Source organism: Saimiri boliviensis, chromosome 15 (genome assembly GCF_048565385.1).
Source record: "Saimiri boliviensis isolate mSaiBol1 chromosome 15, mSaiBol1.pri, whole genome shotgun sequence".
Classification (NCBI taxonomy): Eukaryota; Metazoa; Chordata; class Mammalia; order Primates; family Cebidae; genus Saimiri; species Saimiri boliviensis.
Window position 1 is genome coordinate 25,759,031 of NC_133463.1, and position 27,539 is coordinate 25,786,569.

Genomic DNA, 27,539 nt, shown 5'->3' on the forward strand with positions numbered 1-27,539 from the left:
CCAAACTACGGTCCGCAGGCTGCATGTGGCCCCCTGAGGCCATTTATCCGGCCCCCCCACCGCACTTCAGGAAGGGGCATCTCTTTCATTGGTGGTCAGTGAGAGGAGCACAGTATGTGGCGGCTCTCCAATGGTCTGAGGGACAGTGAACTGGCTGCCTGTGTCAAAAGTTTGGGGACGCCTACTGTTGACACTATAAACACACCATCAATTTTTTGTGGTTCTTAGCTATATTAAAGGAAATTATTATATTTCCAATGATAAATATAAAAAGGCTAATTAGGAGTACACATATACATAAGAATTTTGGATTCCTATATGTGGTGTGCAAAAATAAAAAATGCTACAACTAGTTTTCAAAAAACAACATGTTACTAACACTTAGAATAGCTCTGTAGAAAAAAAAAATCCCTGGAAAATAGCAGTCACTGAATAAATATTTGTTGAATAAATAAACTGATTAACTGAGAAACCAGTGTTTAATTGAGAAACCAGAGTTCCATGGAGAAATGGCTGGCTCCAGGGGTGGGGCAAGGAAAATACAAGATAACCTAGGAACACTTTATTATGCCAGAAAGTAAGAATGTCCAGAGCATGATGGAGAAATATCAAAAGGGCAAAGGAGTCAATTGGAGGGTCTGTACCACTAGCCAAACCTGGAATATTTAAGCAACAAAATAGATAATGATAGTAACAGATTATAAACCTGAAAGTAGTATAGGAAGGAATCCAAGAGTCTACAGTGAGATAAATAAGCAAACAAAAAGATGAGGGAAAAGCAAAATTGCTACCCTTGGGTACAATGCCAATTAACCTGAAAAAGATAGTGGAATTTTAAAAATCACCCTTTGGCAACCTTCAGAATCACAACTGATTCAGACAAGAATCATCAACAGATGCTAAAGCTGGAAAGCTAAAGAAAGCTTGATAAGGAGTGGAGTATTTACATATACACATATATATATACACACACAGTCTCCTCAGAAAATACTTATTACTTATTATTCAATAACAAAACATATGGATTAATTAACTTTATAGCAAAGAAGCCTGGCATACTCCACATCACACGACAAAAGTCGCCAGTGATGGGACAAGTTAATCTCAGGCGTCTCCTGATACAAAGCACTAGGGTAAATCCAAGTCATTTTTGTGGTATTCATGCTAAAATGCATAAATCACGAGCAAACACCAGACAAACTCAATTGAGGGGCATTCTACAAACTCTGTGATCCCGTATTCTTCATAAATGTTAAGATAAGAAAGACTGAGGAACTGTTACAGATTGAAGTAGAATGGAGAGAAATGGTAAGTACATTTAACACATGGCCTTGATTAGATCCTGGAGCTGTAAAGGTTTGGGATGATTAGTGAAATCTGAAATGGAGTCTGGATTAAATGGTAATATGGATTAAAATTAACTTCCTGATAGAATAGTATCCATGTCCTTAAGAAATACACATTGAAATATTAAGGGGTAATGGGACACCATGTCTACAACTTATTCCCAGATGGTTCAGAAATGCTATCAACAGGGAATCAAGGTGAAGGATACATCAGCAGTCTATGTATTATTTCTACAAATTTTACATAAATCTGAAATTACTTCCATAATTTAAAAACAAAAATAAAAGGGAGAAAGCAAACCAGTCCTATAACATATTCCCAATTACTGAAAAATCAACCATGCTGTAAATTAACTTAATCCCTCATTAGGATATAACTTCTTTTAAAGACCCATCTACACACGGTGGAGTCAACACTAGATCTTACCTCCATAGACCCATTATTTCTCAATATGAATTACAGTCACCAGGTTTACAACAAAGGTGCCACCACACTGCAGAGAGGAATAGACTATCTTCAATAAATGCTGCTGGATTAAATCAATGTCCTTATATTTTTTAAATAAAGAAAAATATTGAACTCTACCTCACATACATAAAACTCAATTGCTGACAGATTGTAAATCTGAATAGGAAAGATAAAATAATAATGCTTCAAAAAACACTATGAAGTTATCTTCATAAACTTGTAGGAGACGCAGATATCTTAAATGGTATATCAAAAAAGCATTAACCATAAAGGAAAAGGCTAACAATTTAGCCTCCATTAAACAAAAAAAAATTTTTTTTTTTTCAGATGGAGTCTCATTCTGTCACCCAGGCTAAAGTGCAGTGGTACAATCTTGGCTCACTGCAACCTCCGCCTCCTGGGTTCAAGTGATTCTCCTGCCTCAGCCTACCAAATAGCTGGGATTACAGGTGCACACCATCATGCCCAGCTAATTACTGTATTTTTAGTAGAGGTGGGGTTTGACCATGTTGGCCAGGCTGGTCTCGAACAAGTGATCCACCCACCTTGGGCTCCCAAAGTGCAGGAATTACAGGTGTGAGCCACCGCACCTGGCCTCATTAAAAAAGAATTTCTATTCACCAAAATGCACCCTTAGGAGTCTAGAAAGATATTTGCAATATACATATCTGACATATGATATGAATACAGAATATGTAAGAACCCTGTAAGCCAATGAAAAGTAGAAAAAATTTTAAAACAGACAATGTAGATTTTTAAGTGGGAAAAACATTCCAAATAGCACTTTACAACAGAGGCTAGCCTAATGTCAACCGGCATATGAAAAGATGCTCACCTGAATTAGTTATTAGAGAATTACAAATTAAAACTACAATGAATTACTTTTTTTTTTGGTGAGATGGTATCTCGCTCTGTTGCCCAGCCTAGAGTGCACTGGCACAATCTCAGCTCACTGCAACCTCCGCCTCCTGGGTTTAAGTGATTCTCCTGCCTCAGGCTCCTGAGTACCTGGGATTACAGGCATGCACCACCATACCCAGCTAATTTTTGTATTTTTAGTAGAGACAGTGTTTCACTATGTTGGTCAGGCTGGTCTTGAACTACCTCGTGATACACCCTCCTCAGGCTACCAAAGTGCTGGGATTACAGGCATGAGCCACCATGCCCTGCCTGAATTACTATTATACCTCTCAGTATAATAGCTAACATTTGGAAAGCTGGAGATATCAAATGTTGATGAGGACGTGGAGAGCTCTCATACTGCTGTTGGGAAGATAAATGGACATTCTTTGACATTATATATGAACACCAAATACATGCATAACTATGACCCAACAGTTCCAATCCTAGATATACTCCCAAGTGAAATGTATGCACATAAGAATACTGTTCATAGCAGTATTATGTCTAATAGCTCAAAACTGTAAACAATTCAAATATGTATAATAGCATAATTAGTACAATGTAAATTATAGTATACTCATGCAATAGAATACTACATAGCAATAAAATACTATACCATTAAATGCAACATAGGTGACGCTCACGATGAAATACTACACCATTAAATGCAACACAGATGACTCTCACAAGATAGATGACTCTCACAATATTGAGAAAAATGAGCTATCACAGGAGTCTACTGTCTGATGCCAACAAGGTGGCCCAAGTTGGGAGAAATCAAAATAGTGATTTCCTTCGGAGTTGTTTAACCAATTGAAGTGGGCATCAGGAAAGCTTCCACAGCATTGGTAAAGCATGTGGCAAAGTGTTCACAGCATAAAAATTCATCAAGCTCTTTAACTGTAATATGCCTTTGTCTGCATAAAATATTATGCCTTATTTTAAAAGTTTGCCCCAAATAATCTATTCATTCTCTCAGCTCACTACAACACTCAACCATGGAAATTCTTATCTCCACTGGGGCCTTTCAGACACTCCCTGTTTCCTTCCTCTGACTCTTGCTGGTTTACTTCCTCCTATAATCCTCTAAACATGGACTTGACCCAAAGATCAGCATACAATTAACTGCTCTTTACATTATATGCCTTAGACAGCTTGTTCTGTTCCATTCCAAATGTCACTCTCAACACTCCAGCAGAGTGGGAGGCATACAGTACTCAATGCACGTGAGTTTCTTTCTTTCTTCATCCGTAAACTATGGCAATGGTTTCCTTGCTTTTAGTATCTCTTACCTTGCCTTTACATGTCAAATTGAGCTTCCTAAAATACTCCTTTATTGCATCGTGCACTGCTCATGAATACTAATTCCTCTCAACTACATGTAAAACTTAATCTTGCAAAGCTGGCATTCAAGTCTGTCCCAATGCAGACTAACTACATTTCCAGTCTTATCTCCTACTAGTCATTTACCTGTTCTAATTAAAAACCATCTATAATTTTTTTTTTTTTTTAGCAAATTCATTGTCCAGATTCTTACTTGAAAGCCTTTCCTCATAGTATTCCCTCCATCTAGAATATTCTTTCCTCTCCTCTATACTTGCCTACTTTCATTCAAGGTCTGTATCTTACTTCAACTACTTCAGTCCATGTTTATCATTACCTGCAATACCGATGGCTGTTATTGTCTACTTAGCATTTAATCTTCACCATCAAGTTATGTATTCATACATAAGACTATAAGACCCTCACTGAAAAGGACAATGTTTTATACCTCTTAGATATGTAAAAAGCGAGTGTTAAATAAATCATGCTGGTGGTAGTACTAATGATCAACCAGTATTCTGAAGAGGCTTTTAAAAATTAAATCTTTTAGGAACTTACGAATTTTTTTCTATTGTAATACTATTTTGGCTTATTTAAGCTTCATAAATACTGCAATCAGTTGAAAAGAAGCAAAGAGACTTGTAATCAGAAAGCCATGGATTCTGCAAAGAGCAGTCCTTGAAAGAGTAGAGTATATCAACCTAGCAAGGAACACATTAGAATGAAACAAGTCTCTATGTGATCTGATTATGAATATAAGCAAGTAGACAATGATTAAATAGATTTTAGAGTTATTGTTGACAGGCACAAAACCTTTTTTTTAACCTCCATACAAAAATACCTAAGGCGAAATTAATATCGACTGGAAGGTAACCACTTGAATTAATTAGTTAACAAATAAGTAAATGGATATATGGCTGGTACTCAAATTATAGCAATTCCATTAACCTAATGTTATCAATTAATATACTCTGTCCAAAATACAGGTTTGCCTTTCCCAATAGATAACTGGACATACAGATTCACAGAGATCACCTGGAGAAAATGGTGGGTATCAGGCAGGACTAACTTGCAGCTTCCCCTTGGACAGGCAAAACAGCATGTGGAGACTCACAATGTGAACTTTGCTTCAAGAACCACCACAAGAACATAACAGGAAAACCGAAAGAATTCACAGACCCTTTGAAAGAAGCGAATTGCTGCTGCAAACTCTGTGAGACAGTCAAAACACTGTGACTGCCCAAAGTGTGAGAGGGGGAATGTCTGCCTCCAAACACACATCCTCACTGGAGAACCTGAAAATCCAGATCACGGGAGAAGAATTTAACCTTACCTAGAGCGGAAATAAATTTAGAGAACTGAGCAAAACATAAAAGCAGAAGAAGTAGGCCAGTCATGGTGGTTCACACCTGTAATCCCAACACTTTGGGAGGCCAAGGGAAGTAGACTGCTTGAGCCCAGCAGTTTGAGACAAGCCTGGCCAATGTGGTGAAACTCCGTCTCTATCAAAAATAAAAAAAAATAAAATAAATAAAAAATAGTTGGGCATGGTGGTGCACACCTATAATCCCAGCTACTTAGGAGACTGAGGCAGGAGAATCACTTGAGCCCAGGAGGCAGAGGCTGCCGTGAGCCAAGATCATGCCACTGTACTACAACCTGGGCAGCAGAGTGAAACCCCATTTAAAAAAAAAAAAAAAAGCTGGGCATAGTGGCTCATGCCTGTAATCCCAGCACTTTGGGAGGCCAAGGCAGGCAGATCACCTGAGGTCCAAAGTTCAAGACCAGCCTGGCCAACATGGTGAAACCCCATCTCCACTAAAAATACAAAAAATTAGCTGGGCGTGGTGGCAGGCACCTACAATCCCAACTACTTGGGAGGCTGAGGCAGGAGAATCACTTAAACCCGGGAGGCAGAGGTTGCAGTGAGTGAAGATTGTGGCATTGCACTCCAGCCTGGGTGACAGAGTAAAACTTCGTCTCAAAAAAAAAGAAAAGAAAAGAAAAGTAGAAGCAGCAGTGGTAAGAGAGCCCTATAGGCACTCCCAGTCCCCAGGGAAGCCATTTTTTTTTACTTTTATCTCACAGGGGTTCTTCGGGAAGATAGCCAGTGGAATTGGAGAAAGGCCACAGTGAGAAAAAGACTTCCAGCTGAACGCTGTAATAATTTTGACAGAATGTAAATTTTCCTGGGCAGAATCTGGGTAGAGGCAGGGAATAGGTGACCAATAGAAAGTACAGTTATAAGAATAGAAGCCACGGCAGGCAGGGAGGGGCAAGGCCTGAAAGCCCTACTTACTTTCTCAACAGGAAGGCTTGTAGCCTGGGGCAAATGCTTTTTATGCAGACACTCCCCAATACCAGCCTGGAGCCCAGTAGCTCCACTGCATAGCTAGATCTAGAAGAAAAATAACCATCGCCATAGTTCCATTCTCAGGAAGCCCCATTCATAGGGGAAGGGGGGAAAAAACCACATCAAGAGATCACCTCGTGGTTCAAAAGAATCTGAACAGCAACTCTTGAGTCCAAGATCTTTTCTCTGACAAAGTATATCTGACACAGTATGAGAAGGATCTAGAAAAAAAATTCTGGTAACACGACAAAACAAGGTTCTGTAATACCCTCAAAAGATCATACTAGTTCACCAGCAATGGATCCAAACCAAGAAGAAATCTCTGCATTACCAGAAAAAGAATTCAGTAGGTTGATTATTAATAGCTCAAGGAGACACTAGAGAAAGGTGAAAGGCAACTTAAAAAAAATTTTTTTAATAAAACAAGACATGGATGAAAATATTTCCAGAGAAATAGAATCATAAATAAAAAACAGCCACAGCTTCTGAAAATGAAAGACACACTTAGAGACATGCAAAATATATTAAAAAGTTTCAACAACAGAATCAAACAAGTAGAAAGAACTTCAGAGCTCAAAGACAAGGCTTTTGAATTAACCCAATCAGGCAAAGACAAAAAAAAAAAAAAGAATTTTAAAACATGAACAAAGCCTCCAAGAAATGTGGGATTATGTTAAATGACCAAACCTAACAATAACTGGTGTTCCTAAGGAAGAAGAGAAATCTAAGTTTGGAAAACTTATGTGAGGAATAATCCAGGAAAACTTCCCTGGCCTTGCTAGAGATCTAGCCATCCAAATACGAGAAAGTAAAGGAACACCTGGTAAATTCATCGCAAAAAAAGATCATCACCTAGGCACACAGTCAATCAGATTATCTAAAGTCAAGACAAAAAAAAATACTCTTAAGAGCTGTGAGGAAAAAGCACCAGGTAACCTATAAAGGAAAACCTATTGGATTAACAACAGATATCTCAGCATAAAATCTATAAGCCAGAAGGGATTGATTGAGGTCCTATCTTTAGCCTCTTTAAATAATTATCAGTCAAGAATTTTATATCCAATGAAACTAAGCTTCATTAATGAAGGAAAGATAAAAGTATTTTTTAGACAAACAAATGCTGAGAGAATCTGCCACTACCAAGCCAGCACTACAAGAACTGCTAAAGGGAGTTATTAAATCTTGAAACAAAGCCTCAGAATAGAACCTCCTTAAAGCATAAATCTCACAGGGCCTATAAAACAATAACACAATGGGAAAAACGAAAAAAGAAAAAAAAAGTTATTCGGGCAACAACTAGCATGATGAATAAAACAGTACCTCACATCTCAATACTAAAGTTGAATGTAAATGGCCTAAATGCTCCACTTAAAAGATACAGAATGGCAGAATGGGTAACAATTCACCAAGTATCTGCTTTTTTCAAGAGACTCACCTAACACAGAAGGACTCACATAAACTGAAGGTAAAAGGGTGGAAAAAGATATTTCATGCAAACAGATACCAAAAGCCGGCAGGAATAGCTATTTTTATAACAGACAGAACAGACTTTAAAGCAACAACAGTTAAAAAAGACAAAGAAGAACATTACATAATGGTAAAAGGACTAGTCCAACAGGAAAATACCACCTAAATATAAGCACACGTAACACTAGAGCTCCTCATTTATAAAACAATTCCTTCTTGACCTTAATAAATGAGATAGAGAGAAACATAATAGTGGGGGACTTCAATACTGCACTGACAGCACTAGACAGGTCATCAAGACGGAAAGTTAACAAATAAACAATGGACTTAAACTATACCCTACAACAAATGGGTTTAACAGATATATACAGAACATTCTACTCAACAACTGCAGAATATACATCCTATTCATTAGCACATGGAACATATTCCAAGATAGACCACGCGATAAGCCACAAAACAAGTCACAATAAATTTAAGAAAATCAAAATTATATCAAGTACTCTCTCAGACCACTGGAATAAAACTAGAAATCAACTTCAAAAGGAATATTCAAAATCAGGCAAATACATGGAAATTAAATAACCTTCTCCTGAATGATTGATTGTTGGCTCAACAACAAAACAAGATGGAAATTTAAATATTTGAACTGAATGATAATAATGACACAACCTATCACAACCTCTGGGTGCTAAGAGGAAAGTTTACAGCATTGAATGCCTGCATGAAAAAGTTTAAAAGAGCATAAATAAAACAATCTAAGGTCACACCTCAAGAACTAGAGAAACAAGAATAAACTAAACCCAGCAGAAGAAAAGAAATAACAAAGATGAGAGCAGAACTCAACGAAACTGAAACCAAAAAAATACAAAAGATAAATTAAACAAAAAGCTGTTCTTTGAAAAGATAAACAAAATTGATAGAATATTACCAAGATTAACCAAAAAAAGAAAAGAAAAGATCCAAATAAGCTCAATTAGAAACAAAACAGGAGATGTAAGAACTGATATCACAAAAATAAAAAATATTCAAAGCTACTACGAACATCTTTACACGTACAAACTAGAAAGCCTAAAGGAGACAGATAAATTCCTGGAAACATACAACCCCTCTAGATTAAAGCAGTAAGAAACGGAAACTCTGAACTGACCACAGCCAGACTGAAATGGTAATTTTAAAACTGCCAACAACAAAAACAACAAAAAGTCCAGGACCAGAGGGATTCACAGCTGAATTCTATCAGACATTCAAAAAAGAACTGGCACTAATCCTATTGGCACCGTTCCAAAAGACAGAGAAAGAGGGAATCCTCCCTAAATCATTCAATGAAGTCATTATTACTCTGATACCAAAAACAGGGAAGGACATAACAAAAAAAGAAAGCCACAGACCAATATCCCTGATGAACATAGATGCAAAAATCCTCAACAAAATATTAGCTAACTGAATCCAACAGCACATTAAAAAGGTAATTCACCATGACCAAGTGGATTTCATACCAGGGATGCAGGCACAGTTTAACGTCCACAAGTCAATAAATGTGATACACCACATAAACAGAATTAAAAGCAAAAATCACATGATCATCTCAACAGACCAAGAAAAAGCATTTGACAAAATCCAGCTTCTCTATATGATTAAAATCCTCAGCAAAATTGGCATAGAAGGGACATACCTCAAGGTAATAAAAGCATCTATAACAAACCCACAGCCAACATTATAATGAACAGGAAACAAGCTGAAAGCATTCTCCCTGAGAAGTAGAACAAGACAAGGATGCCCACTTTCACCATAGCTATTCAACACAGTACTGGAAGTCCTAGTTGGAGCAATCGACAAGAGAAAGAAATAAAGGGCACCCAAATCAATAAAGAGGAAGTCAAACTGTTGCTGTTTGCTGATGATATGATTGTATACCTAGAAAACCCTAAAGACTCATCCAAAAAGCTCCTAGATCTCATCAATGAATTCAGTAAAGTTTCAGGATACAAAATAAATGTACACAAATCAGTGGCTCTGCTATAAACCTGCAGAGACCAAGCTGAGAATCAAACTAAGAACTCAACCCCTTTCACAATAGGTGGAAAAAAAATACTTAGTGATATACCTAACCAAGAAGGTAAAAGAACTCTACAACAAAACTTACAAAACACTCCGGAAAGAAATCACAGAGGATACAAACAAATGGAAACATATCCAAACTACTGGATAGGTAGAATCAGTATTGTGGAAATACCATACTGCCAAACACAATCTATAAGTTCCTATCAAAATACAATCATCACTTTTCACAGAAGTAGAAAAAACAATCCTAAAATTTATATGGAACCAAAAAAGAGCCCACATAACCAAAGCAAGACTAAGCAAAATGAGCAAATCTGGAGTCATCACATTATCTGACTTCATACTATATTATAAGGCCATAGTCACTAAAACAGCATGGTACTGCTATAAAAATAGGCACATAGAATAGGGAACCCAGAAATAAAGCCCAATACTTACAGCCAACTGATTTTTGTCAAAGCAAACAAAAAGTATAAAGTGGGGAAAGGACAACCTGTTCCACAAATGGTGCTGGGATAATTGGCAAGTCACACGGAGAAGAATGAAACTGGATCCTCATGTCTCACCTTACACAAAAATCAAATCAAGATTGATTAAAGACTTAACTCTATGACCTGAAACATAAAAATTCTAGATGATAACATTGGAAAAACTCTTCTAGACATTGGATTAGGCAAAGGCTTCATGACCAAGAACCAAAAGCAAATGCAACAAAAACAAAGATAAACAGATGAGACTTAATTAAACTAAAAAGGTTTTGCACATTAAAAGAAATAATCAACAGAGTAAATGGACAATATTCACAAATTTTGTGTCCAACAAAGGACTAACAGCCAAAATTTACAAGGAACTCAAACAAATCAGCAAGAAAAAAATGCCATCAAAAAGTGAGCCAAGGGCCAGGCACGGTGGCTCAAACCTGTAATCCCAGTGCTTTGGGAGGCCAAGGCGGGTGGATCACGAGGTCAAGAGATCGAGACCATCCTGGTCAACATGGTGAAACCCCGTCTCTACTAAAAATACAAAAATTAGCTGGGCATGGTGGCGCGTGCCTGTAATCCCAGCTACTCAGGAGGCTGAGGCAGGAGAATTGCTTGAACCCAGGAAGCGGAGGTTGCAGTGAGCCGAGATTGCACCATTGCACTCCAGCCTGGGTAACAAGAGCAAAACTCTGTCTCAAAAAAAAAAAAAAAAAAAAGGTGAGCCAAGGACATGAATAGACAATTCTCAAAAGAAGATATACAAACAGCCAACAAACATGTTCAATAACATAAATTATCTAGGGAAATGCAATTCAAAATCACAATGCAGTATCACCTGATATGGTTTAGCTATGTCCTCACCCAAATCTCATCTTGAATTGTAATCTCCATAATCCCCATGTGTCAACAGAGAGACCAGGCAGAGGTAATTGAATCACGGGGGCAGTCTCCTCCTTGCTGTTCTCATGATAGTGACTGAGTTCTCACAAGATCTGATGGTTTTATAAGTATTTGGTGAGTTCCTCCTTCAGTCATTATCTCTCTTGCCACCTTGTGAAGAAAGTGCCTCTCTCTCCCTCACCTTCCACCATGATTCTAAGTTTCCTGAGGCCTCCCTAATCATATGGAACTGTGAGTCAATTAAATTTCTTTCCTTTATGAATTTCCAATGTTTCATATCTTTTCATTAAACAAAAACCCCAGGATTAGGCCGGGTGCAGTGGCTCAAGCCTGTAATCCCAGCACTTTGGGAGGCTGAGGCGGGTGGATCACGAGGTCAAGAGATCAAGACCATCCTGGTCAACATAGTGAAACCCCATCTCTACTAAAAATACAAAAAATTAGCTGGGCATGGTGGCACTTGCCTGTAATCCCAGCTACTCAGGAGGCTGAGGCAGAAGAATTGCCTGAACCCAGGAGGCGGAGGTTGCGGTGAGCAAAGATCGTGCCATTGCACTCCAGCCTGGGTAACAAGAGCAAAACTCTGTCTCAAAAAAAATTAAAAAAAAAAAAAAAAAAAAAAAAGACTACACACTGAGTACAGCATACACTGCTTGGGTGATGGGTGCAATGAAATCTCAACAATCATCAATAAAGAATTTATCCAAGTAACCAAATATCACTTGTTCCCCAAAAACTACTGAAATTTAAAAAAGATAACAATACATAATGTTGTTGGTATTGCTTGCAATTAGAACAACTCTTTAAAATTATTCTTAGGAGCTTAAAATTAGAATAGTCATTTCCTTAGTATTTTAGATGCAAGTGGTTTGGAGAATTTGTGGGTTTCTTTTATTTTTAAGACAGAGTCTCACTCTGTCTTCTAGGCAGGAGTGCAGTAGCATGATCTCAGCTCACTGCAACTTACGCCTCCCAGGTTCAAGCGATTCTCCTGCCTCAGCCTCCTGAGTAGCTGGAACTACAGGTGCACGCCACCATGCCCAGCTAAGTTTTTTATTTATAGTAGAGAAAGGGTTTCACCATGCTGGCCAAGTGGTCTTAAAATCCTGACCTCATGATCCACTCGTCTTGGTCCCCCAGTGCTAGGATTACAGATGTGAGCCACTGCTCCCAGCCAAATTTGTAGGTTTCTTAATAAACATCACATAAATGTTCTAAATTGACTATCAAGGGCCAGGCACAGTGACTCATGCCTGTAATCCCAGCACTTTGGGAGGCCAAGGCGGGCAGACCACTTGAGATCAGGAGTTCAAGACCAGCCTGACCGACGTGGTAAAACCCCGTCTCTACAAAAATAACAAAAATTAGTGGGCATAGTGCCATGTACTTGTAATCCCAGCTACTTGGAAGGCTGAGGCAGGAGAACTGCTTGAACTCAGAAGGTATAGGTTGCAGTGAGCCAAAATCATGCCATTTTACTCCAGCCTGGGCAAGAGAGTAAGAACTCTATCTCAAAAAGAATAGAATAAAATAAAATAAAATAAATTCATATCAACCACTTCTAACATTTTATACCAAGTATAACAAGATGCTTGGGCTAATTTTATAATTTTTTATTTAAATTAAGATGAATAAATAACTTCTTTACTATTAAAACTACGTATTTAAAAGGAGAAATTAATCATTTTTTTCTTTTTTTGTAATTTTTTTTTTTGGTAGAAACAAATTCTATCCCAGATTCAAGTGATTCTCCTGCCTCAGCCTCCTGAGTAGCTGGGATTATAGGCACCCACTTAATTTTTTGTATTTTTAGTAGAGACAGGGTTTCACCATGTTGGCCAGGTTGGTCTCAAACTCTTGACCTCACGTGATCCACCTGCCTCAGCATCCCAAAGTGCTGGGATTATAAGCACGTGCCACCGAGCCTGGCCTCCTTCAGCTATTTTTATCCATGTGTGTGTGTGTGTGTGTGTGTGTGTGTGTGTGTGTTCGCAGGCATGGCATATGTGTACAATTAATACTTGCTCACTCTGTGACTGGCCTGCTAGAAATGAAACATACAATGAGCAGAACACACAGCACACAACGTAACAGAAGGAAGCAAGTCAGTGCCATACCTGGGTTATTGTTAACATTACTTTTGGGTGGCTTCTGAACTGGTTTGGGAAGCGTAGATTCAGTCAAAGCTTTATTAGCAACAGCCTGTTGAGCCTTCTTTATGCTGCTGCCTTCGGATTCCCATGTCTGCTCACCAAGACTCAGCTGCACTGAGAACATCTTAGAAAAACATAAATAGACAAAGAAAACATTAAGAATTTTCCAAGAAATAAAATGAGCTGTCTGAGAGAAAAATAAACACACTACAGAATCAGAATTTAAGAGCTAGAGGTGATCTTACATACAGATTATTTCCAAGAAAATCTTATTCTACCTAATGAAGAAATTTTAAGAGAGTACCAAATTCTGTTCTAGCCTATTCAAAAGCTTCATAGCGGGTCTAGGTATACATTTTTGGTAGAATAAACCAAGAAGCAATCTTTCCTCTAAATGGAATCACAATGTTAATGTCATTGTGGTCCTCAGAAAAGTAGACTTAAGTACAAAGAGTAAGAGAAACTGGAAGAGAAGCCAAAAGACCAAGTGTCTATAGCACTTTTATAAGATCTAATTCCTTAAATGTTACATTTAGCACAATCTAGGCAATGAGTCAGCCAATTCTTTTAAATATTATACTACCAAAAACTCTGAATCTCCACAACAAACATTTAGCCAATCACTAAATTGCGTCCATTTTAACATCATAAATATTTCTCAAATCTTCTTCCTCTCCCTGCCAACAAACACTGCACTGGATCCAGCCTTTCATCATCTTTAGCTTGGACATAATATTCTTCCAGTTGATCGATGCTAAAACTATCTTTCTAAAACACAAATAAATCCAATTTTATCACCCCAATCAACACCAGGTTAAAACCCTTTAACTGTTCCTGTTTTAGCAGGGCACAAAGGCTCTACCTGTGCATCCTCATTTCACACACATCCATCCCCTCACGTGTCCTACATTCCACTCACACTGTATTTCCATGTAAGCCCCCAAAGTTATTATTCATCTTTAAAATGTACAATGAAGTTACATGATATGTGTGTAATTGGTTTTACTCCACAGACTGCTTATTATTTTCTAGGAATACAAAGTATTAACTCGAAATTACTTCTTAATTACAAAAAAGGATATTATCACAGAAAGAAGATCAGATAGAAAATACCTTCACTAAGTTAGCATCACCAATAATCACACAAATTGACGTCATGTGCCCCTGAGATGATCCAATGAGAAGTACACATCAACAACCATGTAGTATTCTTGGCCAAAACTGTTTAATCTGATCATAGAGAAACAATCAGACAGATGCAGATTATGGGACATTCTATAAAACAAATGGCCTAGCCTCCAAAAATATCAATGTCATAAAAGAAAAAAAAAAAAAGAATGCAGGGAGGTTGTCATAGATTAAAGGACACTAAAGAGACATGAAAAGACATGATCGAGCCGGGCGCGGTGGCTCAAGCCTGTAATCCCAGCACTTTGGGAGGCCGAGGCGGGTGGATCACGAGGTCGAGAGATCGAGACCATCCTGGTCAACATGGTGAAACCCCGTCTCTACTAAAAGTGCAAAAAATTAGCTGGGCATGGTGGCACGTGCCTGTAATCCCAGCTACTCAGGAGGCTGAGGCAGGAGAATTGCCCGAGCCCAGGAGGCGGAGGTTGCGGTGAGCCGAGATCGCGCCATTGCACTCCAGCCTGGGTAACAAGGGTGAAACTCAGTTTCAAAAAAAAAAAAAAAAAAAAAAAAAAAAAGAAAAGACACAATCAATACAATGCATGATCCTTGATTATATCTGAAATGGGAAGGAAAAAAAAGCTATAAAGGACATTTAGAAGACAACTGGGGAAACGTGACTATGAACTGTATATTAAGTAATACGTTTAGCCAGGATTAAATTTCTTGTGTGATAACAGTATTGTGGTATTAAGAAGAATGTCTTTAGTCTTATAGGTAGACATGTAAGTATTTAAGAGTGAAGTGTCATGGTAGCTGAAATTTACTTTCAAATTGTCCAAGGAAGAAGTGTATGTTAAGATAGAAGGAGCAAGAAATAAAGTAATGTTGCAAATAAATGATCAGTGAATCTAAAACATACATGAGTGTCTATTATACTATTCTTTCCATTTTTTTCTGCAGATTTTTAATTATTGAAAAGAGAACTGGAATTTGTCACTTGAAATTCACAACATAAACATACCTGTTTAAAGTGATTTATTTTTCTTTTACTCTAATTCAGTTTAAAATATGTACCCAAAATGTACCTTTAATACTCTATCTGGTTTCAAAACGATTTTTCAATGACTAGCTGTTTTCCTTCAAATTTTGGTATTTAACAAAGAACTTTGTCACAAAATAAGAAAGTTTAAAGGTTTCACGTGATATATATTATATAATCTTACACACAGCCCATATGCTTGAAAACAGAAATACCCACATGAATGACCCTGAGATTCCTGATCGCATCAGGAAAGCACATTAAATTTACTCTGCGTGTTTCCAGACCTGACCTCTCCTAAACAGCAATCATATAAATTTGATTTTCTACCTGGTATTTCTACAAACTCAAGAGGTATAAGGTCAAACAAAACATTGCCTCCTCCGCTCTACCCACTCCAAATCAGTTCATACTCCAAAATGTTTCATCCATTATATCCCAACAGTTCAGGTTCAAACCTCATTAGTTGCATTTATCCTTGCCTTCCTAAGGCTTATTTAGCATCTCATAACTCTTCCTTGTAATTTCTATTGTCACCTCCTTAGTCTAAGGCCCCTATAAAGTCAGACTCAGAATACTTCATTTAGCTCCTGTCTCTAATCATTCCTGCCTCCTAATCATTCCTGTCACCATGGGTAGTTACTGTCAGAATCAAGTTAAATAGTAGGATATCTAGTCAGTATATGGGTACAGTTAGAGAACTCGTTGGTATGGGAAAAAAAACCCGCACATTTAGTGTCAGAAGTGAAGTGTTACAACCAGGTGTAACACTTTTTTTTTCTTTTTTTTTAATGGGAACACCAGGGGGCAGGGGGCAGGGCTGAGGGATGAAGTGCTGCCAGGGTCCCCAGGGGGTGCTGCCGAAGCTCCAGCCCTAAAGCCGTCCCCGAGAGAATTCCACACAGTGACGATGTGACAGGCCACACCTCCGCAGCGCCCATGTTCCCGGCGCTGTTCCAGGCAAGGTGTGCGTTCACCGCTTTCACGCTGAGCTGGAATCCCAGCACTTTGCGTGGACAAGGTGCAAGGATCACTTGAGCTCAGGAGTTTGAGACCATCCTGGGCAACACAGAAAGACCTCAGCACTACCAGAAGTTTAAAAAAGTATCTAGGCATGGTGGTGCACACCTGTAATCCCAGTTACTCAGGAGGCTGAAGCAGGGGGATCCCTTGAGCCCAGGAGATCAAGGCTGCAGTGAGTTGTGACTGCACAACTGCACTCCAGCCTGGGCAACACAGAGCAAGACCCTGTCTGGAAAACAAATTTTTTAATTAAAAAAAATTTTTTTAAATGAAGTGTTAAGAGTAAAGAAAAAAATTTCTTTTTGCTATCTTAAAGCAATTCCCTTAATATCTGACTTTCCCATTCAAACTACCATTCTTACCACCATCAACATGAACATTCTGTAAAATATAAGTATTTCCAAGGCAATCCTATGCTTTTCTAAAATCTCTCTAAAGACTCCTACTACAGTAAAAAGTTTAGTAGTTTTAAGACGGAATGCTGAAGACACACTATTTATAAGTTTAAGTCATGCTTTGACCACTTACTATATACAACACTGGGAAGTTAATTATTCTTTCTAACTCTGTTTCTTACCTCTTTAGTGAAACGGTGCTAATAAGAACACATGGTTAGTTGTGAAATTAGAATAAAATGATGTAAATGCCCCCATTTGAAAGTCAGAGATTGTCAAACTAGATAAAAATGCAAAATCAAACTACATGCTACCTACAGAAACTGCACTTCAAATATAAAAGCACATACAGTTTTAAAGTAACAGGACAAAAACCATATGGTGACATAAATCAAAAGAAAAATTAGAATGGCTATATTAGTATCAGACAGTAGATTCCACAGTAAAGACTATTACCACGGTAACAATGGTCATTTCGTATGAATAAAGAGGGCAATTAAGAAGACACTGATATCCTAAACATTTAGGCACCTAATAACACAGCTTAAATAAATGAAGCAAAAACTGACAAAAGTTAACTACAAAACTGACAAAGTCAGACTCAATACTCCGTCTCAAAAACTGATATAACAAGTAAGCCAAAAAAATCACCAAGAATATAGTAGAGTCGAACAACACTATCAGTCAACACAATCTGATCAATACTGTTAGAAAACTCCAACCGAGAAGAGTAGAATATACACTTGTTTTCAACTGTTCACAGAACATCTTCCAAAACAGATCATATTCTGGACCAAAAAATAAGTCTCAATAAATACAAAGAATTCAGACAACACACAAAGTATGTTCACTGAGTAAAATTATAGAAGAGAAGAGACTAAAATTACAGAGGAGGGTAGAGTAAAATTACACAGGAGGGTAGGGCAAGATGGTGGAACAGAAGCCTACAACATTCATCACCCCCTCTGGAACACCAAATTTTAACAACTATGGACACAGAAAGTCACCATTACAAGAAACAAAACTCAGGTTTTAACTTCATATTGCCAGAAGAGGCACTGAGGAGAATAGGGGAATCTTGACTCACCAACACCAGCCCTCTCCCACACTCCCAGAAGCAGCCATGTGGCATGGGAAAAAAATCCATACACTTTGAAGAAGTAGAGCACAGCTACTGGAAAACAGTACATTAAACTCAGCACTTGTCATAGCAGACAATGAAGACGTGCTGGGCTCAGCCAACACCTGCACAGGGAAGGAGGATTTGGACCGCACTAGCCAGAGGGGCATTGCCCATCATAGCAGTTGGAACTTGAATTTCTTGGCAAGACTTGCCACCACAGGCTGAAGTGCTCTGGAGTCCTAGGTAAATTTGAAAGGCAGTCTAGAACACAGGGCTGTACTTCCTAGGCAACTCCTAGGGTGAGGCTGGGCTTAGAGCCATTGAACTAGGGTGGCACACAACCTAGGAAGACACCAGCTGGAATGGCAAGGGAGTGCTTATGCCATCCCTCCCCCAACCCCAGGCAGTACAACTTGCAGCAACCAAAGTGTCTACTTCCTTCTGCTTAAGGAGAGAAATATGAAGAGTAAAGACGTCAGCTAAGCCACCGAAGGATAAGGTACCAGCTGGAGCTGTGAGGTCCCCATTCCAGACCCTAGCTCCAAGACAACATGTGTAGACGCACTGTGGGCCAGAAAGGAACCCACTGCCTTGAAGGTAAGGACTCATTTCTGGCAGGTTTCATTACCTGCTGACCAAAGAACCAATGGGTCCTGAATAATCACCAGTGATACCCAGGGAGTATGCGGTGGGCCCTGGGCTCTGACATGTGCTGGATTCAGGGGTGACCCAGCACATTTCCAGCTGTGGTAGCTATGGTGAAAGACTTCCATCTGAGAAAAGCAGAGGGAAAAGTGAAGGGAACATTGCACTGTGCTCTAGGTACCAGCTCAGCCACAGTGGGGAAGAGCAAAAAGCAGGCTCTTGGAGTCCCCGAGTCCACACCTGAGCTGGATAGCATTTCCAGATCTAATTCAAAAAGCCTGCTGCACTGAAGGGCGAGCCCGTGGACCAGTGGTGGTGTTGGTGGCCACAAGGAGAGGTTCCTCTGCCTTTGAAAGCGGAGGGAAGAGTGGGAGAGAGTTTGTATTATGGTTTGAGGGCCAACTTAGCCACAATAGAAGAAAACATCAGGTAAATTGCTAAGGTTTTTGACTCTAATCCCTGGCTCTCAGACAGCATCTCTGGACACCCCTGGAGACTGAGGAAAAACCTGCCATCCTAAAGGGAAGGGCCTTGGGCAAGGCCAGTGCTATGCTGGCTTCAGATCTGACCCAGAGCAATCCCAGGATGAAGACCACAGAGGTGTTGGCATCACCACATCCCTAATTCCATGTGTCTTAGCACTCCACTTGTTCGGGAGAAAGGAAAAACAACAACAAGGTCTGCCTAGTAATCCTGAGAATTCTTCCAGATCTTATCCAAGGCTGCCAAGGCAGTACCTCTGACAAGTCTCCAAGAACCACATCATTGCTGGGCGTGGGGCCCAAGTCCCTTCAAATAGCTGGAAAGCGTTCCCAAGAAGGACAGGCATAAACAAGCTCAGACTCTGAAGACTACAATAAATACCTAACTGTTTAAAGCCCAGACACCAACAAATATCTACAAGGATCAACACCATTGAAAAAAACATGACCTAACCAAGTAAAGCACAAGGGATCAATCCTGGAAAAACAGAGATAGATGACCTTTCAGGCAGAGAATTCAAAAATATTCAAGGCAACACAGAAAGGGAATTCAGAATTCTTATCAAAGAGATCAAAATTAAAAAGAATCAAGCTGATATTCCAGAGTTTAAAAATGCAACTGATAGCCAGAGAGCAGTGGCTCACACCTAAAATCCCAGCACTTTGGGAGGCTGAGGTGGGTGGATCACCTGAAGTCAAGAGTTTGACCAACATGGAGCCTGACCAATATGGAGACACCCTTTCTCTACTAAAAATACAAAATTAGCTGGGCGTGGTGGCACATGCCTATAATTCCAGCTACTCAGGAGGCTGAGGCAGGAGAATCACTTGAATCTGGGAGGTGGAGGTTGCGGTGAACTGAGATCACGCCATTGCACTCCAGACTGGGCAACAAGAGCAAAACTCTGTCACACACATACACAAAAATGCAGCTAGCATGATGTAGAATACACCAAAGTCTCTTAACAACAGAACTGATCTAGAAGAAAGAATTAGTGAGCTTGAAGACAGGCTATTTGAAGTTACAGAGTTAGAAAAGACAAAAGAAAAATAAATTAAAAAGCAACGAAGCACACCAAAAACATCTAGAAAATAGCCTCAAAAGGGCAAATCTAAGACTTATTGGCCTTAATGAGAAGGCACAAAAAGAGATAACAGTAGAACGTTTATTCAAAGGGATAATAACAGAGAATATCCCAAACCAGAAAGATACCAATATTCAAATGCAAGAAGGTTATAGAACAGCAAGCAGATTTAACCCTATAAAGACTACCTAAAAGCATTTAAGAATCAAATTCCCAAGGTCAAAGATAAATAAATCCTAAAAACAGCCAGAAAAAAGAAATAAATAACATACAATGGAGCTCCAATACAACTGGCAGCAGACTTTTGTATTTTTGTTTGTTTGTTTTGTTTTGAGACTGAGTCTTGCTCTGTCAGCTAGGCTGGAGTGCAGTGGCACAATCTCAGCTCACTGCAACCTCCACCTCACAGGTTCAAGCAATTATCCTGCCTCAGCTTCCAAGTAGCGGGGATTACAGGCATGCACCACCATACCCAGCTAATTGGCGGCAGACTTTTCAGTGGAAACCTTACAGGCAAGGATAGTGTGGCAAGACATATTTTAAGTGCTGAAGGAAGAAAACTTTCACCTAGAATAGTATATCTGGTTAAAATATCCTTTAAGTATGAAGGAGACCTTCCCAGACCAAAAGCTGAGAGGTTTCATCAATACCAGAGTTGTTCTACAAGAAATGCTAAAGGGAGTTCTTCAATCTGAAAGAAAAGGACGTTAATGAAAGAAGAAATCATCTTCTGAAGGTATAAAACTCACTGGTAATGGTAAGCATAGAGGAAAAATACAGAAGAGTATAACACAGTACCTTCGGTGTATAAACTACTTAAGTAGAAAGACTAAATAATGAACCAATCAAAAAGAATAGCTACAACAACTTTTCAAGAAATAGTGTAATAAGACATAAAGAGAAACAGCAGTAAGTTTAAAAGCTGGGGGTGGGGGATAAAGTTAAAGTGTAGAGTTTTTATTAGTTTTCTTTTTGCCTGTTTGTTTATGCAATTGTGTTAAGCTGTTATCAGTTTAAAATAATGGGTTATAAGATAGTATTTGCGCTGGCACAGTGTGTTACACCTGTAATCCCAGTACTTTGAAAGACCGAGGCAGGTGGATTGCTTGAGGTCAGGAGTTTGAGACCAGCCTTGCCATCATGGTGAAACCCCATCTGTGGGGAACATTCCCGTGTGAGACCCCCAAAAGGCATGAGTCTCACTATACGGTGAGTTTGATCCCAAACACAGTTTCCTACTAGAGGCAGTCGAGCTATCCGGAAAAAGGAACTTAAAGATGGATGATCAGTTTCTAATATCAACCACAATATCATTTGGGCCTAAAACTATGCAGTGCTGCTAGACCGAGTGACCCCCTGCCAGCAACCAGTTCCTGCTTTTAACTTTTTTATGATTCTTTAAGAATAAGCTTTAACCTTTCCTTTACCTGCCTGACTGCCTTGTACCCTAGATAATGGTTTAACTGTCAGGATATTTGCAAAGCAAATGCCACCATACGGGATGGCTTTGATCCCTGACTCAGAGACTCCTGAATGGGGGAGTTGAGATAAGTTGAGTCAGGAGCAGACAAAGGAGAATCTGGTTAAAAGATATTCTGATGAGTAAAACTAGAAAACCTTTTCACATCTCAGTTCTAAAACAAGATCAAACCAGAGATACCTGTAGCCAGGAGGAATAATGTCTGGATGTAAACAAGCTTTGTGATCACAGGAAATTCTGTTACTTTTTACAACCATTGATTGTGTATCTGACTTTTCAATTGTATAGGCCATGTAAGATATACATTTGCATTTCCTCTTGCAACCATTGTGTATCTGATTTCTCTACTGTATAGGCCATGTAAGGTATAGATTGCATTTCCTCTTGCTATGACGTAAACCAGAGCAAAGAAAGTGTATTTATTCCTGGCCTTTGAAAAATAAAATTTGCTGTTTAGGCACGGCCTATCAGCCCTCCAGATCCCCGCTCAAGCGCACTCTCTCTTCCAGGTATTGGGACCCTCTTGCAGGTCGAGAGACCCCCGGCAGACGTGCCTACCTGTCCCGGACAGTCCCCAACACCCATCTCTACTAAAAATACAAAAATTAGCCAGGCATGGTGGTGCACATGTAATCCCAGCTACTCAGGAGGCTGAAGTACAAGAATCACTTGAACCTAGGAGGCAGAGATTGCAGTGAGCCAAAATCACACAAGTGCACTCCAGCCTGGGAGACAGAAACTAAAAAGTAAAATTAAAATTTTAATTTAAAAAAGATAGTATTTGCAAACCTCATATCCTCAAATCAAAAAACATACCACACATTCACAAAAAATAAAAAGCAAGAAATTAAAGCATACCACCACAGAAAATCACCTTCACTACAAGGAAGACAGGAATAAAGGAAAGAAGGAAGAAAAGACCCAAACCACCAGAAAACCAAGTAACAAAATGGCAGGAGAAAGTTCCTACTTAGCAATACTAACACTGAATGTAAATGAACTAAACTCCCCAATCAAAAGACACAGAGTGGCTGAATGTTGGAAAAAACAAGATCCAATAATCTGTTGTCTACAAGAAACACACCCCACCTATGAAGATACACACAGACGGAAAAGAGAGGGATGGAAAAACATATTACGTGGCAACAGAAACCAAAAAGGAGCAGACATAACTATACTCATATCAGAAAAAGTAGTACATATTTCAAGGCAAAAACTATAAGGAAAGACCAAAAAAAAAAGGTCATTATATAATGACCATTATATAAGGGGTCAATTCAGTAAGAGAATATAACAAACTGTAAATATATAAGCAACCAACACTGGAGCACCCAGATACATAAAGCAAATATTATTAAAGCTAAAGAGAAATATAGACCCTAATACAGTAACAACTGGAGACTTCAATACCCCACTTTCAGCATTGTACTGATCTCCCAGAAAGCAAATAAACAAAGAAACATCAGAGTTATTCTGCACTATAGACAAAATGGATCTGATAGATATTCACACATTTCATCCAATGGCTGCAGAATACACATTTTTCTCCTCAGCACATGGTTCATTCTCAAGGATACGCCACACGTTAGGTCACAAAACAAGCCTTAAAACATTTTATATAAAAAAAAGGAAACCTGAAATAACATCAAGCATCTTCACTGACCACTATGGAATAAAACTACAAATCAATAACAATAGGAATTTTGGAAACTAAACAAACACATGATAATTAAACAATATGCTCCTGAATGACCAGTTCAATGAAGAAATTAAGAAGGCAATTGAAAAATTCCTTGAAACAAATGATAAACCAAAGCATATGGATGTAGCAAAAGCAGTACTCAGAGGGAAGCTGATAGCTACAAGTACCTACATCAACAAAGTGAAAAATTTTCAAACAAATAATCTAACAACGCACCTTAAAGAACTAGAAAAACAAGAGAAAATCTTGTTTTTCTCCAAGATTTTCAAGAGAAAATTCTAGACAAATACAACCTACCAAGATTGAACCATGAAGAAATCCAAAACCTGAGCAGACCAGTAACAAGTGAGGAGATCAAAGCAGCAATGAAAAGTTTCCCAGTAAAGAAAAGGCTGGGACCTAATGGCTTCACTGCTGAATTCTACCAAATATTTAAAGTGGAACTAATACCAATCCTACTCAAACTATTCTGCAAAATAGAGGAGGAGGGAATGCTTCCAAACTTATTCTATGGGGCCAGTATTACCCTGATACCAAAAACCAGATAAACACATAACAAAAAAAAAAAAGAGAGAGAGAAAAGGGAAAAAAACATACAGACCAATATCTCTAATGAATATTGATGCAAAAATCCTCAACAAAATACTAGAAAATATAATTCAACAATACATTTAAAAGATCATTCATCACGACCAAGTGGGATTTATCACAGAGATGCAAGGAAGGTTCAACACACACAAACCAATCAATGTGATACATCATATCAACAGAATGATGGACAAAAAACATACAATCATTTCAATTGATGCCAAGAAAGCATCTGATAAAGTTCAACAGCACTTTGTGACAAAAAACTCTCAAATAACTGGGTATAAAAGGAACATGCCTCAACATTTAAAAAAAAAAAATGCCATTATGACAGACCCACAACTAGTATCATAATAAATGGGGGAAAACTGAAAGCCTTTCCTCTTAGATCTGTAACAGAATAAAGATGCCCATTTTCACCACCGTTATTCAATACAGTACTGGAAGTACCAGCTAGAGCAATCAAGAGGAAGAAATAGAGGGCATACAAATTGGAAAATAAGTCAAATTATCACTGTTTCCAGATGATAAGATCTCACATTTTTAAAAAGCAAAAGACCCCAACAAAAAAACTATTAGAACAGATAAAGAAGTTTAGTAAAGTTGCAGAATATGAAATAAACATACTAAATCAATAGCATTTCTATATGCCAACAATGAACAATCTGATAAAGAAATCAATAAAGTAATTTCATTTATAGTAGCCTCAAATAAAATTAAATACCTAGGAATTAACTCAACCAAGGAGCTCTCTACAATAAAAATTTATATAAAACACTGATGAAAAAAACTGAAGAAGATATGAAAAACTAAATTGGAAAAAGCAGACTCAATGCAATCCCTATCAAAATATCAATGATATTCTTCACAGAAATAGAAAAAACAATCCTAAAATTTATATGGTATCAAGAAAGACCCAGAATATCCAAAGCTATCCCAAGCAAAAAGAACATAACTGGAAGGATCACATTAACTGACTTCAAATTATACTACAGAGCTATCATAACCAAAACAGCATGGTACTGGCATAAAAACAGACACACAGACCAATGGAACAGAATAGAGAATCCAGAAACAAATCCACACACCTACAGTGAACTCATTTTCAACAATGGTGTAAAGAACAAACACTGGGGAAAAGACAATCTCTTCAATAAACGGTACTGGGAAACTGGATATCCATATGCAGAAAAATGAACCTAGACCCCTATCTCTTGCCATATAAAAAAAAAAAATCAAATCAAAATGGATTAAAGACTTAAACAGCAAACAGGATATGAAAAGGTGCTCAATATCACTGATCATCAGAGAAATGCAAATCAAAACTATACTGAGATATCATCTTGATCAAGTTAAAATGGCTTTTAGCCAAAAGTCCAGCAATAATAAACACTGGCAAGGATGTGGAAAAAAGGGAACCCTCATATGTTGTTGGTAGGAATGTAAATTGGTACAACCACTATGGAGAACAGTTTGGAGGTTCCTCAAAAAACTAAAACTAGAACTACCATAAAATTTAGCAATCCCACTGCTAGGTATATTCCCAAAAGAAAAGAAATCAGTATATTAAAGATATGTCTGCATTCCCATATTTTAGGAGTGCTTATAATAGCTAAGATTTAGAATCAAACTAAGTGTCCTTCAACAGATGAATGGATACAGAGTGGTATTTATACACAATGGAGTACTATTCAACCATAAAAAAGAATGAGAGCCTGTCATCTGTAACAACATGGAAAGAATTAGAGGTCACTATGAAAGTGAAATAAGCCAGGCACAGAAAGACAAACATCGCATGTTCTCACTTATTTGTGGGGTCTAAAAATCAAAACATTTGAATTAACAGAGACAGATAAAAGAAAGATGGTTACCAGAGACTGGCAAAGACAGCAGGGAGGTTGAGGGGATGAGACAATGGTTAATGGGTACCAAAAAAAATAGAATTAATAAGACCTAGTATTTGACAGTACAAAGAGAGATGATTACAACAAGGAGTGAGAAAATTTTGTGGGAAAATGGAAATGTTTGTTCTTTTTTTCACAGAAACATTTTAGTACATGCAACGTACCAAATGCATTGCATGCATTGCATGTACCAATCTCATGTACTTCATAAATGTATATTACCTACCATGTACCAATCTCATGTACCTCATAAATGTATATACCTACCATGGACTAATACAATGTCTATATGAAGACTTGTATACAGAAGTTCAAATTAGTTTTATTATAACAGCAAAAGTTAAAAATAATTTTTCAATTAAAAAAGACATAGAACATTATTACTGATAAAAGGGTCAATTCGTCAAGAAGATAAAACAAATTATAAACAGATGCACCAAACAACCGAATAAAGAACTCTCAGAACTGAACAATAAGAAAACAATCAAATAAAAAATAATGGGTGGCTTGGTGGCTCATGCCTGTAATCTCAGCATTTTAGGCCAAGGCGGGTGGATCACAGGGTCAGGAGATCGAGACCATCCTGGCCAACATGGTGCAACTCCATCTCTACCAAAAATACAAAAATTAGCTGGGTGTGGTGGCATGCACCTATAGTCCCAGCTATCAGCTATTCAGGAGGCTGAGGCAGGAGAATCACTTGAGCTCAGGGGGCAGAGGCTGCAGTGAGTGGAGATCATACCACTGTAGTCCAGCCTGATGACAGAGCGAAACTCCGTCTCAAAAAAAAAAAAAAAAGAAAAAAGAAAAAAGTTAAACATGCATCTGCTCTATGTTCCTGGCACTCTTAAGTTATTACCAAAGAAACAGAAAATAAAATAGAGAAAGAGAAAAGGTAATAAATTTCGATATGGTTTGGGTCTGACCCAAATTTCATGTTCAACTGTAATCCCCAATGTTGGAGGTGGGGCCTGTTGATTGGATCATGGGGGTGGATTTCTCATGAATGATTTAGCACCATCCCTTGGTACTGTCCTCACAATAGAGAGTTCTCATGAGATCTGGGAATTTACAAGTGTGTGGGATCCCCCCGCCATCCCCACCTTGCTCCTGCTTTTACCATATGACATACCTTTTACTTTCACCATGACTGAAAGCATCCTGAGATTCCCCAAAAGCAGATGCTGTTATGCTTCCTGTAGAGCCTGCAGAACCAAGGGCTACCTAAACCTCTTTTCTTATAAATTAGCCAGTCTCAGGTATTTATAGAAATGCAAGAATGGACTAATACAATGTCTATATGAAGACTTGTATACAGATGTCCAAATTAGCTTTATTGTAACAGCAAAAAGCTAAAAACAATCAAAATATCCATCAACAGATGAATGTCCCCCCCAAAAAAAAAACTGTGCTATATCCAAATAATGAACTACTCCTCAATAATAAAAAGGAAGAAATACTGACACACATAAAACATGAGCA

At 38.3% G+C, this 27,539-nt stretch overlaps 1 protein-coding gene across 13 annotated transcripts in view; it reads right to left on the reverse strand.

The window, feature by feature from the left end:
- The window catches only part of STAU2 (staufen double-stranded RNA binding protein 2), a 327,272-nt gene that overhangs the window by 254,671 nt on the left and 45,062 nt on the right, over positions 1-27,539 (reverse strand). For all 13 annotated transcript variants that reach the window (XM_074386791.1, XM_039464484.2, XM_010330450.2 and 10 more), the window contains one exon: positions 13,425-13,584. In XM_074386791.1, the coding sequence (XP_074242892.1) occupies positions 13,425-13,584 (160 nt within the window). The remainder of the gene's footprint in view (positions 1-13,424; positions 13,585-27,539) is intronic.